This window comes from Vidua chalybeata, chromosome 32 (assembly GCF_026979565.1).
Source record: "Vidua chalybeata isolate OUT-0048 chromosome 32, bVidCha1 merged haplotype, whole genome shotgun sequence".
In the NCBI taxonomy this organism is placed as follows: Eukaryota; Metazoa; Chordata; class Aves; order Passeriformes; family Viduidae; genus Vidua; species Vidua chalybeata.
Window position 1 is genome coordinate 633,083 of NC_071561.1, and position 13,350 is coordinate 646,432.

Here is a 13,350-nt window from a genome sequence, read left to right on the forward strand (position 1 = left end):
CCTCCGGGGGGGGGGCGTTTCCCGCCACCCGCCAGGGGGCGCTGAGGGGAGAGCGGGGCAAAGATGGCGGAGGGGGCCGTGAGGGCGGTGAGGGGGCCAGGGGGTTTTGGGGGGTTTTTTTTTGGGTTTTTTGAGGTCAGGGATCACTAGAGAGGGTTGTGGGAGCTTTAGGGTTCCTGGGGGTGGTTTTGGGGGTTCTGAGGGGTCACTAAGGAGGGTTATAGGGCTTGGCGGGTATTGGGGGGCCTGTCTGCGGGTCACTGTGAGGGGTCAGTGGTCACTAAAGTGGGCTGGGGGCCCCTAAGGGGTCTCTGTGAGGGGTCGAGGGTCCCGAGGGAAGTTTTTGAGGGGATTTGGGGGGTGGTGAGGGTCCCCAGATAGGTTGGGGGGGGTTGGGGGTCTTTGGGCTCCCTTGGAAGGAGCAGGGGGGATTTTTGGGGTTTTTGGGAGGGGGAGTTTGGGGTCTCACGACCTCTCCCGACCCCTGCAGGTCCTGGAGCAGCTGCTGGTGGCCCTGGGGACCCCCAAAAACGGGGAGCCCCGACGGGGAGCTCTGCTGGTGGCCCTGACGGCGGGGGGGGCCCTGGGGGGGGGGCTCTGCACCCTCACAGGTGGGTGGGGGGTCCTGGGGGGTCCTGGGGGGGTCCAGGCTCCCCTCAGACCCCCCCGACCCCCCCCCCTTTTCCAGTGGCAGCCACGGGACCCCTCAGCCGTGACCTCGACCCTGAAACGCTCGGGGGGGGTGGTAAGAGACCCCCGAAACCCCTCAGAGACCCCCAAAAACCCCCCAGAGACCCCCCCCCAAAACCTCTCAGTGACCCCCTGACCCCCCCAACTCCTGTAAGAGCCCCCCAAAACCTCTCAGGGAACCCCCTAAATCCTCTCAATCTCCTCCCCAGCCCCACTGGGGGTCCCATAAACCTCTAACCCCCCCACCCCCTCCCCAAGCCCCCTAAATCCCCCCCAAAATCCCTCCCAGCCCCCCGGGGGGTGCAGGAGCTGCCGGGAGCCCCCCCAAAATCCCCCCCCCTGCTGTGGGCAGATCCTGGCCCGGGCTCAGGTGCAAAGGAGCTTCCAGGTGAGTTTTGGGGGGGGGGCTGGGGGGGATTTTGGGGTCCCCCCCTCTCTCTGTGCTCTTTCCCAGCCCCCCCAAAGTCACCTTGAGTGGGGGGGGGGAATTGGGGTCGGGGGGGGCCCCGGGAGCCCCTCGGGAGTGGGAATTGGGGCGGGAGGATAAAAATAGTCGGGGTGGCCTGGATTTGGGGGGGTGGGGGGGAAATAATGGGGTCACGGGGGGGGGGGGAGGGGAAATGGGGTCACGGGGTGGGGGGGGGGGCTGAGACCCCACAAAACACAGGGGGGGATGGGGTGGGGACACCCCCAAACTGGGCCCAGTTCCTTGGGGGGTGTAGGCCCTCCAGATCTGCCCCCCCTCCCCCCCGGGGGTCGTGGGGGATTTTGGGGACCCCCCCCCGTGCCCCCCCAGATCTGTCACCCCCCCCCGCTGAGCCCCACCCGGGGGTCCCTGTGGCAATTCCTGCACCGGACCAGCCTCGTGCACCCCGAGGTACCGTGGGGGGGGGGGTTTGGGGGTCCCCAAAAAGGGGAGGGGGTTCCCCAGTGACCCCCCCCGCGCCCCCCCCCTCCCCAGGTCGAGTTCCATTTCTGTGCCAGCATCGATGGGAACGTCACGTCCCGAAGGCTGAGGTGAGACCCCCGCACCCCCAAACTGGGGACACCCCCACCTTGGGGGCACCCGCACTGGGATCCCCCAGCCCTAACTGGGCTCACCCCACTCCTGGGGACCCCCTAATTGGGGTGTTCCCCCCTGCTGTGTCCCCCAGCCCGGAGCCCCCCTGGGCACAGGCGGGAACCAGACTGAGGGTGCAGAGCCGGCACTTCACTGGGTACGGACTGGGAGGGACTGGGATGGACTGGGATGGGACTGGGATTGGACTGGGGGGGAGTGGGATGGGATGGGATTAGACTGGGAGGGACTGGGATGGGATGGGATTAGACTGGGAGGGGATGGGATGGACTGGGAGGGGATGGGATTGGACTGGGAGGGACTGGGATGGGATGGGATGGGATTAGACTGGGATTGGACTGTGAGGGGCTGGAATGGACTGGGATTGGACTGGGAGGGGATGGGATTGGACTGGGATTGGACTGGGGTGGACTGGGAGGGACTGGGAGGGGCTGGGATGGACTGAGGGGACTGGAATGGACTGGGATTGGACTGGGATTGGACTGGGAGAGTCTGGGACCAGACTGGGATGGATTGAGGGACTGGGGGGAACTGGGAGAGACTGGGATTAGATTGGGATGGGATGGACTGGGGTTGTCTGGGAGGGACTGGTGGGGGGTTCAGGACTGGGATGCACTGGGACATGAACTGGAAAGGACTGGGAGGGACTGGGATGCAGTGAGGTGATACTGGGATAGACTGGAGTGAACTGGGATGGACTGGGACAGGTCGGAACAGAGAGAGACAAACTGGGGAGCAGTACAGGGCCAAACTGGGATGGACTGGGGTGAGGCAGGGACTGGTCCGTACTGGTCCGGACTGGTCCGGACTGGTCCAAACTGGTCCGTACTGGTCCGGACGGGTCCGTTCCCCCCAGGCCGCCCTGCAGCCGCCTCCGCCCGAGCCCGGGGCTGCCGCTGCCGCTGCCGGTGCCGCCCCCGCTGGCGGCCGCGGGCTTCGGGGGGGACCTGGAGCTGCTCCCGGTCAGCGCCCTCGGCCCCCCCGGGACCCCCCCCGGGCACGGACCCCCCCTCTGCCGAGTGCAAATATCCGGGCAGGGGGCACCTGGGGGGCTTGGGGTGTTTGGGAACGGATTTGGGGTGTTTGGGGGGGAGATTTGAGGCATTCAGGTTGGGATTTGGGGGGGAATTTGGGGTGTTCAGGGGGGATTTGGGGGGGAATTTGGGGTGTTCAGGGGGGATTTGGGGGGGAATTTGGGGTGTTCAGGGGGGATTTGGGGTCTTGGGGTGGGGTTTGGGGTGTTCAGGGAGGGTTGGAGGGTTTGGGGTGTTTGGGGGGGAGATTTGGGGTGTTCATGTTGGGATTTGGGGTGGTTTGGGAAAGATTTGTAGTCCTGGGGTGGGATTTGGGGTGTTTGTGGGGGTTTTGGGACACCTGAGCGATTTCAGGGTGCCCAGGGTGGGATTTGGGGTGGTTTGGGGTGTTCAGGGGGGGATTTGGGGTACCTGAGTGTTTTTGGGGTGTCCAGGGGGATTTGGGGTGCCCGGGAGGGGTCTCAGAGAGCCCGGGGGGGGTTTTGGCTTGTCCGGGGGGGGACCCCGGGTGCTGGGCTGGGGGGAAATTTGGGTTCCCTGGGGGATCTCGGGATGCCCAGGTGGGATTTGAGGTTCTGGGGGATTCTGGGGGGCCCCATCCCCCCGCCTCCGTTGTTCTCCTTGACCGTCCCACCTTTACCTGTTCGACCCCGCGGGGGTCCCCGTGCCCCCCCCGGCCCCCCCAACCCTGCAGGACCCCTCTCTGCTCGGGGACTGGGGGGGCTTTGGCCTGGCTGTGACCCCCCTGAACCCCAAAAACCCCCGGACCCCCGAGGCTGCTGTGAGGATGAGGAAGGTCCGTTGGAGTTCCAGGGTTTTTTGGGGGGATTTTAGGGGGAATTTCGGGGCTCCCCCCTCGCTCAGCCCCCCCATGTTGTCCCCACAGAGCCGGTGCCCCCCGATGTCACCTTTGGGGTGCGCTGGGACCCCCCCGAGGGGGACGGGGACCCCCAAACTTCCCCCAAGGGGGACCCCAAAACCCTCCTGGTTTTCCTCTTCCTGCGGCACCGGGACCCCTTTGGGGGGTACGATGCAGGTAAGGGGGGGACCCCGATTTTGGGGGTGTCCCCAAGCTCTGGGGGTGTCCCCAAGTTTTGGGGGTGTCCCCGTGGCTCAAGAGGGTCCCCAAACTTTAGGGCTGTCCCTGAGCTCTGTGAGGTCTCCTCATCGTTTTTGGGGTGTCCCTGTGGTTTGGGGTTGTCCCTCTGGGCTGTCTCCTTGTTCCAGGGGTGTCCCCAAGATTTTGGGGGTGTCCCCACCATTTTGGGGTGCCCCCCTCCAGACTCCCCATTCCAGCTCAGCCACCGAGCTGGGCTGACCCCAAGGTTTGGGGGTGTCCCCTTGGTTTTGGGGTTATTCCCGTGGTTCAGGGGTGTCCCCTCGCTCTGGGGGGGGTCCCCACGGTTCGAGGACCCCCCCCAAAATCCGGGGTCCCCCCCCAGGGACGCGCCGGCTGCTCCTGGCCCAGCTGGAGCCCACGCTGCGCCTCGGCCGCCCCGCGCTGGCCCGGGGGCTCCGGGCCCTCCTGCACCCCCTCCTGGGGGGGCTGCGCCGCCAGCACCAGGTGGGTGCGGGCTTTTGGGGTCCCCCCGACCCCCCCCCAATTCCCCCGTGACCCCCCCAATCCCCCCCCTTGCAGGCCCAGCAGCGCGTGGCCCGAGCCCAGGCCCTGGCGGTGGCCGCGGTGACGGCCGTGGTGGCCGCCAGCTCCAGCGGCCGCTTCCGCAGCGCCTGCCTGGGCGCCCTGCAGGTTTGGGGGTTCGGGGGGGGGGTTCCCCCCGGGGCAGGGGGGGGTTTGGGGGTGTCCCCGGTGTCACCGTGTCCCCCCACCCCCCCCCCAGGTGCAGGACACGCCGGCGCTGGCGGCGGCCGCGCGCCGCAGATGGGCCGAGGTGTCGCGCCGGCCGGGGCCGCCCCGCGGGGGTGAGGGGGAAAAGGGGGATTTGGGGGGGGTCCCCAAAACCCCCCCGGGGCACTGAACCCCCCCTGTGCCCCCCAGGCACCCCCCAAAAGCAGCGCAGGGGGCGGAGGGAGGAGGAGGAGGAGGAGGAAGGGCCCCGGAGCAACCTCGGCCAGGTGGGGTTTGGGGGTCCCTCCCAGTAACCCCCAGTAACCCCCGGGACCCTCCCAGTAACCCCCAGGACCCTCCCAGTAACCCCCAGGACCCCCTAACTGCAGGACCCCGAGGAGTGGACGCTCTGAGGGACAGGACAGAGCCCCCTCCCATCCCAGTGCCCTCCCAGTGCTCCCAGTTCCCCCAGTCCTGCCTCATCCCAGTTTACACCAGTTGGTCCCAGTTCCTTCCATGGGTTTCATTTTCTCCACTCACCCCCAGTGACTGCTCGCAATCCCAGTTCTCCCAGTCAGTCCCAGTTCCCCCAGTTAATGTTGACTCTCCCCATTGATCCCAGTTACCCCAGTGCTCCCAGTTTCCCACGGTCAATCCCAGTTGTCCCAGTCATTTCTGGTTCCCGCAGTTGGTGTCTCCTGTTGATCCCAGTCCCTCCCACTTTCCCAGTTTCTCCCAGTCCCCCCAGTTTCTTCCAGTCCATCATAATTTCTCCCAGTCCCCCCAGTTTCTCCCAGTCCATCCCAGTTTCTCCCAGTCCATCCCAGTCCCCCCAGTTTCTCCCAGTCCATCTCAGTTTCTCCCAGTCCATCCCAGTCCCCCCAGTTTCTCCCAGTCCATCTCAGTTTCTCCCAGTCCATCCCAGTCCCCCCAGTTTCTCCCAGTCCCTCCAATTTCCCGCCCAGCCCCATCGCCCCGCCCACCACTGTCTCACCCTCATTTACATAACCACACCCACCACACCCACAAGCCCCGCCCCCCGCGCACAGCGCCCCGCCCCTTGCCCCGCCCCCCGCGCAGGCCCCGCCCCGCCATGGCGGCCCCGCAGCCCCCCGGTTCCCCCTGGGCCGGGCCGGGGTCGGGAGCGGCGCCCGGAGCCGCCGGGGCCGGGCCGTGCTGGGCCGCGGTGCTCGGCTGCCTCAGCCTGGCCTGCTCCTACGTGGGCAGCCTGTACGTGTGGGGCAGCCCCCTGCCCAGGTACGGCCGCGGGGGCTGGGGGGGATTCGGGGGGTCTGGGAGGGATTTGGGGGGGGATTTAGGGGGTCTGGGGGGGATTTGGGGGGGACTTGGAGGGCTGGGAGTGATTCTGGGGGGATTTGGGGGGACTTGGAAGGCTGGGAGGGATTCGGGGGGGATTCGGGGGGGATTTAGGGGGTCTGGGGGGGTTTGAGGGGACTTGGGGAGGATTTGAGGGGTCTGGGAAGAATTTGGAGGGGATTCGGGGGGCTGGGGGCAAGCACGGTGGATCGAGGAGGGGTCTGAGGGGTTTGTGGGGCACCTGCGGGGGATTTGGGGTGTCTGGGGGGCGATTTGGGGGGAGTTCAGGGGGTCTCGGGGGGGTTTGAGGGGTCTGTGGGGGGCTCCAGGGGGATTTGGGGGGTTTGGGGGCACGCACGGGATCAAGGAGGGGTTTGGATCCCTATGGGATACCTGGGGAGGAATTTGGGGGGGGGTCTGTGGATTCTGGGGGGGATGGGGGCGTGTCCAGGGTATTGGGGGGGGGGTCTCTGGGGGGGAATTTGGGGTCCCTGAGGGGGATTTGGGGTCCCTGGGGGGGGGGATTTGGGGGGGCTCTGTGTGATCCTTGCGGTGTCCATAGCGTTGGGCCGCACCCGTGGGAGTTTTGGGGGGGTTTTTGGTGCACAGAAAGGTGTGGGGGGGGGGTCTCCTCAGTGCCTGGGGGTGTCGGGGGGGACCCCGGGGGGATTTTGGGGTGCAAACCCCCCCCCCCGGCCCCCTCCCCAGGGACCACCCGGCGGTGATCAAGCGCCGCTTCACCAGCGTCCTGGTGGTGTCGGGGCTGTCCCCAGCCCTGGTGTGGCTCTGGAAGGAGCTCACGGGGGTCAAGGTGAGCTCGGGGAGGGGTGGGGGGGGTCCCCAAAAAACCGAGGGGGGGGTCCCAGAGCCCCCCCCCCCCCCACCGTGCTGACCCCCCCACTCCCCCCTCCCCAGGCTGACACCCCCCTGCCCGCGCTGCTGGGGCTGCGCCTCGAGGGGCTGCTCCCGGCCACGCTGCTGCCTCTGCTGCTCACCATGGTGGGTCTGGGGGCGCTGAGACCCCCCAAAAACCTCCCCACAACACCTCGGGGGATCCCCCAAATCCCCCTGACCCCCAGGACCCCCCCCCCCAGAATTTAATGAGCCCCCCCCGAAATGCTCTACCTGGGCCTTTTATGTGTGGTGGGCGTGGGACCCCCCCTGGGACCCCCAAAGTCCACACAGGACCCCCCAAAACCCACACAGGACCCCCCAAACCCACTCAGGACCCCCAAAATCCACTTAACACTCCCCAAAATCCATTCAGGACCCCCAAAACCCACTCAGGACCCCCAAAATCCACTCAACACCCCCCAAAACCCACACAGGACCCCCCAAAACCCCCTCAGGACCCTCCTAGGGACCCCCAAAACCCCTCTGATCTCCCCCAGGACCCCCCCCCAGATTCTCTGGCAGTGCTCCAGGTTCACCAGGGTGGGTGTGAGAGGGGCTGGGACCCCCCCAAAACCCCTATGGGACCCCCCAAAACTCTCCCCAAGCCCCCAAAACCTTTCTGAGACCTTTAAATCTCTCTAGACCCCCCCCCCAAATCCCCCCAAACCCCAAATCCTGCCCACTCCCCATGGTGGAAAATGGGGAACCTCCCCCCAGATCCCCCCTTTGACCCCCCAGGGGATGGAAAAGGGGGGTGCGACCCCCCCTGACCCCCCCAAATCCTCCCGACCCCCAGATCCTGTTCCTGGGACCCCTGATCCAGCTGTCCATGGACTGTCCCTGGCGGTGGCTCGATGGCATCAGGGTGGCCCTGGGTAAGGGGGGGACAATTTGGGGAGGGGGCGCCAATTTGGGGGGCTCAGGAATTGGGGTTTGGGGAGGGCAGGGGGTCCCCAACACAGGGAATGGAATGGGGGGGGTTGGGGGGGGCTGAGTGGGGAAATGGGGGAGTTTGGGGTGGTTTTGGGTTTTTATTGGGTTTGGGGAGCCTGTGGGAAACTGGGATTTGGGGATCAGTTCTGTGGGATTTGGGGGCTCAGTTCTGTGGGATTTGGGGATCAATTCTGTGGGATTTGGGGCTCAGTTCTGTGGGATTTGGGGCTCAGTTCTGTGGGATTTGGGGGCTCAGTTCTGTGGGATTTGGGGGCTCAGTTCTGTGGGATTTTGGGGATCAATTCTGTGGGATTTGGGGATCGGTTCTGTGGGATTTTGGGGGTCAGTTCTGTGGGATTTTGGGGATCAGTTCTGTGGGATTTGGGGGCTCAGTTCTGTGGGATTTTGGGGGAGAGTTCTATGGGATTTGGGGACCAATTCTGTGAGATTTGGGGATCGGTTCTGTGGGATTTTGGGGGTCAGTTCTGTGGGATTTGGGGATCGGTTCTGTGGGATTTTGGGGGTCAGTTCTGTGGGATTTTGGGGCTCAGCTCTCGGGGGTTTTTGGGGTCCCCCAGACCCGCGGGTGTGGGCGCTGTGCCTGGGGGACGTGCGCTGGCTGCGGAACCAGGTGGTGGCCCCGCTGACGGAGGAGTTGGTGTTCAGGGCCTGCATGCTGCCCATGCTGGTGCCCTGCACGGGGCCCGGCCCCGCCGTGCTGGCCTGCCCCCTGTTCTTTGGGGTCGGTGAGTGGGACCCTAAAATATCCCAAAAATACCCCAAAATACCCCCCCGTGCTGGCCTGGGCTCTCTTCTTTGAGGTTGGTGAGTGGAACCCTAAGAACACCCCAGAACAGTTCCCAGTGTTGGTCTGTTCTTTGTTCTTTAGGGTTGGTAACTGAAACCCCCAAAATATCCCAAAACCCCCCCCAAAACCCCTCCATACTGGCCTGCCCCCTGTTCTCTGGGGTTGGTGAGTGGGACCATAAAATAACCCCAAAATCCCCCCAAAACTCCCACTGACTCCCCTCCCCTGCACCCCTGAATGTTCCTGGACCCCCCAAAACCCCCCAAAAACCCCAAACCCCCCAAAAACCCCAAACCCTGCTCCCCCAGCCCATTTCCACCACGTGATCGAGCAGCTCCGCTTCCGCCACGGCTCCGTCGGCAGCATCTTCATGGCAGCAGGTGAGGGGCGTTTTGGGGGGGGTCTGGGGGGAATTTGGGGGGGTTCCAGGGGTGTCCTGAGGGAGTTTGGGGTCTCCAGGGTGAAGATTTGGGGTGTCTGGGGGGGATTTGGGGTTCTCCTGGATGTCCAGGAGGAATTTGGGGTGTCCAGGGATGACCAGGGGAAGGATTTGGGGTGTCCTGAGGGAATTTTGGGTGTCCAGGGTGAGGATTTAGGGAGTCTGGGGGGTTTTCATGGTGGCCTGTGGGGGTTTGGGGGTCTCCACGGGGGTTTTGGGGTGTCCCTGACCCCCCTTCCCCCCCCCCCAGCATTCCAGTTCTCCTACACGGCCGTGTTCGGGGCCTACACGGCCTTCCTGTTCCTCAGGACCGGTGGGTTTGGGGGCCTGGGGGGTTGTGGGGTCCCCAGTCCCCGTGTCCCTGTCCCCTTTTGTTTTTGGGGTCCCCAGTCCCCGTGTCCCTGTCCCCTTTTGTTTTTGGGGTCCCCAGTCCCCGTGTCCCTGTCCCCTTTTGTTTTTGGGGTCCCCAGTCCCAGTGTCCCTGTCCCCAGGTGTGTTCTTGGGGTCCCCAATCCCCATTTCCGTGTCCCCACGAGCGTTTGGGGTGGGTTTTTGGGGTCCCCAGTCTCTGTGTCCTTGTCCCCAGGTGTGTTTGGGGTGGATTTTGGGGTCCCCAATCCCCATGTCCCTGTCCCCAGGTGTGTTCTTGGGGTCCCCAATCCCCATTTCCGTGTCCCCAGGTGTGTTTGGGGTGGGTTTTTGGGGTCCCCAGTCCCAGTGTCCCTGTCCCCAGGTGGGTTTTTGGGGTCCCAGTCCCCGTGTCCCTGTCCCCTTTTGTTTTTGGGGTCCCCAGTCTCTGTGTCCTTGTCCCCAGGTGTGTTTTTGGGGTCCCCAGTCCCCATTTCTGTGTCCCCAGGTGTTTTTGGGGTGGGTTTTTGGTGTCCCCAATCCCTGTGTCCCTGTCCCCAGGTGTGTTTTTGGGTGTGTTTTTGGGGTCCCCAATCCCCATTTCCGTGTCCTCAGATGTTTTTGGGGTGGGTTTTTGGGGTCCCCAATCCCCGTGTCCCTGTCCCCAGGTGTTTTTGGGGTCCCAGTTCCCATGTCCCTGTCCCCAGGTGTTTTTGGGCTCCCCAGCTCCCCCCCCGGGGCCGTTCCACTCCTGTAACTCCCTGGGGTGATTTTGGGGGGGGGGGGGGGGGGGCCCTCTGCTGTGACCCCGGCACTGGGCGGTGGGGTGGGTGGGTGCCGATGACCCCGGGGTGCCCGCTGCGTTTCCGGGGTGCCCGCTGCGTTTCCGGGGTGCCAGCCTGGCTGTGGCTGTCCCCAGGTCACCTGGCGGGGCCGGTGCTGTGCCACTCCTTCTGTAACTCCATGGGCTTCCCGGCGCTGGGCGCGGCCCTGGGGCACCCGCGGCGCCGGGCGCTGCTGCCCGCCTACCTGCTGGGGGTGCTGGGCTTCCTGCTGCTGCTGCACCCCCTGACCGAGCCCGCCTTCTTCGGGGCGCGCCCCCCCTGCCGCGACCCCCCCGCCTGCTCCTGACACGGGCGGGGGGCGCCCGCCCCTCCCCCCAAAGCCCCCCGCCCCCCCTCCCCGTTTTTATAGGAGCCGCCGCACAGAGTCTATTTTTGTGATTAAAGTGGTTTAAGGCTTGTGGGGCGCACTGGGATGGACTGGGGGGGACTGGGATGGATTTAGGGGGACTGGGATGGGAATGGGGGGGGACTGGGATGGATTGAGGGGAACTGGGAGGGACTGGGATGGGAATGGGGGGGGACTGGGATGGGTTATGGGGAACTGGGAGGAACTAGAGGGGACTGGGAGGGATTTAGGGGGAGCTGGGAAGGACTGGGGCAGGTTTAGGGGAACTGGGATGGATTTAGGGGGACTGGGAGGGGTTTAGGGGAATTGGGATGGGGGTGGGAGGGACTGGGATGGATTTAGGGGGACTGGGATGGGTTATGGGGAACTGGGAGGGAATGGAAGGGGCCTGGGAATGACCGTGATGGACTGGAAGGGCAGCGGAAGCGACTGGGACGGACTGGGGGGAACTGGGGCAGCACCGGGGTCTTCCCGGGCGCCAGGGGGCGCTGCCGGTGGGCGGTGCCACGCAGTGCCACGCCCCTTCAATCTCCGCCCACCGCCCGTGTCCAGCGTCGCTTTATTCGCGCGCGACCCCCGTACACCCGCGAGAGGCCACGCCCCCAGCGCGGTGCCACGCCCCCAGGTCCCTCCGGTTCCCCCCGGGGCGGGGTCGCGGTCCCGGCGCTCCCGGCGGGCGCCGTCACCGCCCGGGCGGGGCCCGCTCCCAGCGGGTGTCACCGTCCCGGGGGTCCCGCTCAGGGCACGCGTCGCAGTCCCGCTGGCTCAGCACGGCACAGGTGTCGCAGTCCCGGTGGCCCCGGTGGCAGCAGCCATCCCCATCCCGGTGTCCCCGTCCAAGCCCCGCCGCCGGCTCGGCTCGGCTCGGTCCATGCCGGTGCCCCGGGCGGCTGCGGCGGTCAGGGCGGGTTGTCGCCGTCGCGGGCGGGGTCGCGGGGCCCGCGGGCGGGCCCGCCGTGGCTGTGGGCCTTGCGGACGTGCCGGTACAGGTCCCCGGACTGCGTGTAGGAGCGCAGGCAGTGGCGGCACTCGTAGGGCCGCTCGCGGGTGTGCACGGTGGCGTGGCGCCGCAGCGTGTACGAGCACGAGAACGTCTTCCCGCAGGTCGGGCACGTCGGGGCCTCCTCGGCGAACAGCCCGAAGCCCCCGCGGGGCTCCAGCGGCGCCAGGAACAGCGGCTCCCGCAGCCCCCCCAGCGCCGGGGCCAGCGCCGCCCCCTCCCCAAATCCCGCCGCTCGGGCCGGGGGAGGCGGCGGCGGCGGCGGCGGCGGGGCAGGGGGCGCGGGGGGGCGGCGGGCGCCGTCGGGCTCCTCGTCCGAGATCACGATGGCCTCGGCCTTGATGGCACCGGCGGGGCCGGGGGGCGCGGCCCAGGGACCCCCGCCCGCGGACGGGGGGGCGGCTCCGGGCCCCGGCGCGGCCTCGCTGGAGCTGCTGGGGCTGGGCGGGGGTCGCTCGCCGCCGACCCCGGGCTGGGTCGTGTCGGCCGCGTCCACCAGCGGCGGCTCCGGCGGCGTCCCCGCGTCGCCCGGCGGGGGCTGCAGCGGGGGCTGCGGCGGGGGCTGCGGCGGGGGCGGGCTGGGGGCGTCCTCCTCCCGCTTGGTGCTGTCGGCCTCGGCCGGGCCCCGCGCCTGCAGCTTCTTCTTGCACAGCTTGACCACGTCGTTCATGTGCAGGTAGCTGGCGGCGGCCAGCACGTCCTCGAGCGGGGCGGCCAGCGCCAGCCGCCCCTCGTACATGAACTCCAGCAGCAGCGCGAAGGCCGGCGCCGTGACGATGTCGCTGTTGAGGGCCACCACGGCGCCCCGCGCCCCTCCCGCGCCGCCCGGCTCGGCGTAGCACAGGTGGAAGAAGGAGCTGCAGGCGGCCAGCACGGCGCGGTGCGCGGGGAAGGGCGCGGTGCCCACCAGCACCGTGCAGTCGCACAGGATCCCCCGGGAGCGCTGCTCCCGCAGCCCCCGCAGCAGCTGCCGGCTGTGCTCGGGGAACTCCATCGGGCTGCGCGGGGAAATCGGGGGAAAACGGGGAAAATGGGCAATCAGTGCTCGGGGAACTCCATCGGGAAAAACAGGGGAAATCGGGAAAAACGGGGGAAATGGGCAATCAGTGCTCGGGGAACTCCATCGGGAAAAACAGGGGAAATCGGGAAAAAACGGGGGAAATGGGCAATCAGTGCTCGGGGAACTCCATCGGGCTGCGCGGGGAAATGGGGGAAAAAACGGGGATCAGAGCGGGGTCAGAGCCCAGGGAACTCCATCGGGGTGGGGGGGATGGAACTGGGGAGGGGGAGGTTCGGGATTCCGGGGGGCTGCAGGGGCCACACGGGCAATCCCAGTCCAGCCCAGTCCATCCCAGTGAGCCCAGCCGAGCCAGTCCCAGTTTGGCCCTGTCACCCGTTGGGTCCCAGTCAATCCCAAAGGGGCCCATCCCAGTCAATCCTGGCTCAGCCCCGGCGCGTCCCAGTCAATCCCAGCGCGGCCCCACGAGTCCCGCTCGGCCCCAGTCCAGCCCAGTTGGTCCCAGTTTGTCCCAGTTCCCCCCCAGCGTCCCCGGCCCCGCTCACCACAAAGCCGCGGCCTGCCGACGCCCCACCTCCCCGCGCTGATTGGCGACCCCGGCGTGCCCGCCGCTCCGCTCTCATTGGTTAATCAACCTGTCACTCAGTGTGACCGGGCCAAACAGTGCCAGGAGCGTTTGTTGATTGGCTGCGCTTGCCGCCACTCAGGAGTACGCGCTGCTGATTGGCTCTTCGGAAAAGGACGGGCCGCGGTCGCCAGGGCGGTGGTTGCCATGAGCGTGGGGTGGGGCGTTGCCACGGAAGCCCTCGGG

At 66.9% G+C, this 13,350-nt stretch overlaps 2 protein-coding genes across 7 annotated transcripts; one reads left to right on the top strand and one right to left on the bottom strand.

Moving 5' to 3' along the window:
• Positions 1-45: 45 nt before the first annotated feature.
• RCE1 (Ras converting CAAX endopeptidase 1) lies at positions 46-10,573 on the top strand. Of its 6 annotated transcripts, none has more exons than XM_053967997.1 (19): positions 46-87; positions 491-611; positions 689-745; positions 980-1,078; positions 1,487-1,567; positions 1,652-1,707; positions 1,845-1,907; positions 2,625-2,793; positions 3,437-3,598; positions 3,689-3,838; positions 4,245-4,366; positions 4,802-4,878; positions 6,617-6,719; positions 6,824-6,907; positions 7,599-7,677; positions 8,314-8,481; positions 8,852-8,923; positions 9,233-9,295; positions 10,250-10,573. In XM_053967997.1, the coding sequence occupies exons 1-19, from the start codon at positions 64-66 to the stop codon at positions 10,459-10,461; spliced, it is 1,962 nt and encodes a 653-aa protein (XP_053823972.1). In that variant the 5' UTR covers positions 46-63; the 3' UTR covers positions 10,462-10,573. The 6 variants fall into 6 exon arrangements, with proteins under 6 accessions (XP_053823972.1, XP_053823973.1, XP_053823974.1 ...); XM_053967998.1 differs by having other exon boundaries at positions 1,043-1,078; XM_053967999.1 differs by lacking the exon at positions 1,487-1,567.
• Positions 10,574-11,062: 489 nt separating this feature from the next.
• ZBTB3 (zinc finger and BTB domain containing 3) lies at positions 11,063-13,151 on the bottom strand. The gene is made up of 2 exons (XM_053968011.1): positions 13,085-13,151; positions 11,063-12,519 (listed from the first exon to the last, which is right to left on the bottom strand). Exon 2 carries the CDS (start codon positions 12,513-12,515, stop codon positions 11,421-11,423), a length of 1,095 nt encoding a protein of 364 aa, XP_053823986.1. The 5' UTR covers positions 12,516-12,519; positions 13,085-13,151; the 3' UTR covers positions 11,063-11,420.
• Between the last annotated feature and the right edge of the window lie 199 nt (positions 13,152-13,350).

What these genes read in the sequence shown, in the direction of transcription:
- ZBTB3 (XM_053968011.1), bottom strand. Translation starts at nt 12,515, where the DNA reads ATGGAGTTCCCCGAGCACAGCCGGCAGCTGCTGCGGGGGCTGCGGGAG.
- RCE1 (XM_053967997.1), top strand. Translation starts at nt 64, where the DNA reads ATGGCGGAGGGGGCCGTGAGGGCG. An exon ending in CCCCCTGTTCTTTGGGGTCG is followed by an intron (nt 8,482 to 8,851) that starts GTGAGTGGGACC and finishes CTGCTCCCCCAG; the next exon opens with CCCATTTCCACCACGTGATC. An exon ending in CAGCATCTTCATGGCAGCAG is followed by an intron (nt 8,924 to 9,232) that starts GTGAGGGGCGTT and finishes CCCCCCCCCCAG; the next exon opens with CATTCCAGTTCTCCTACACG.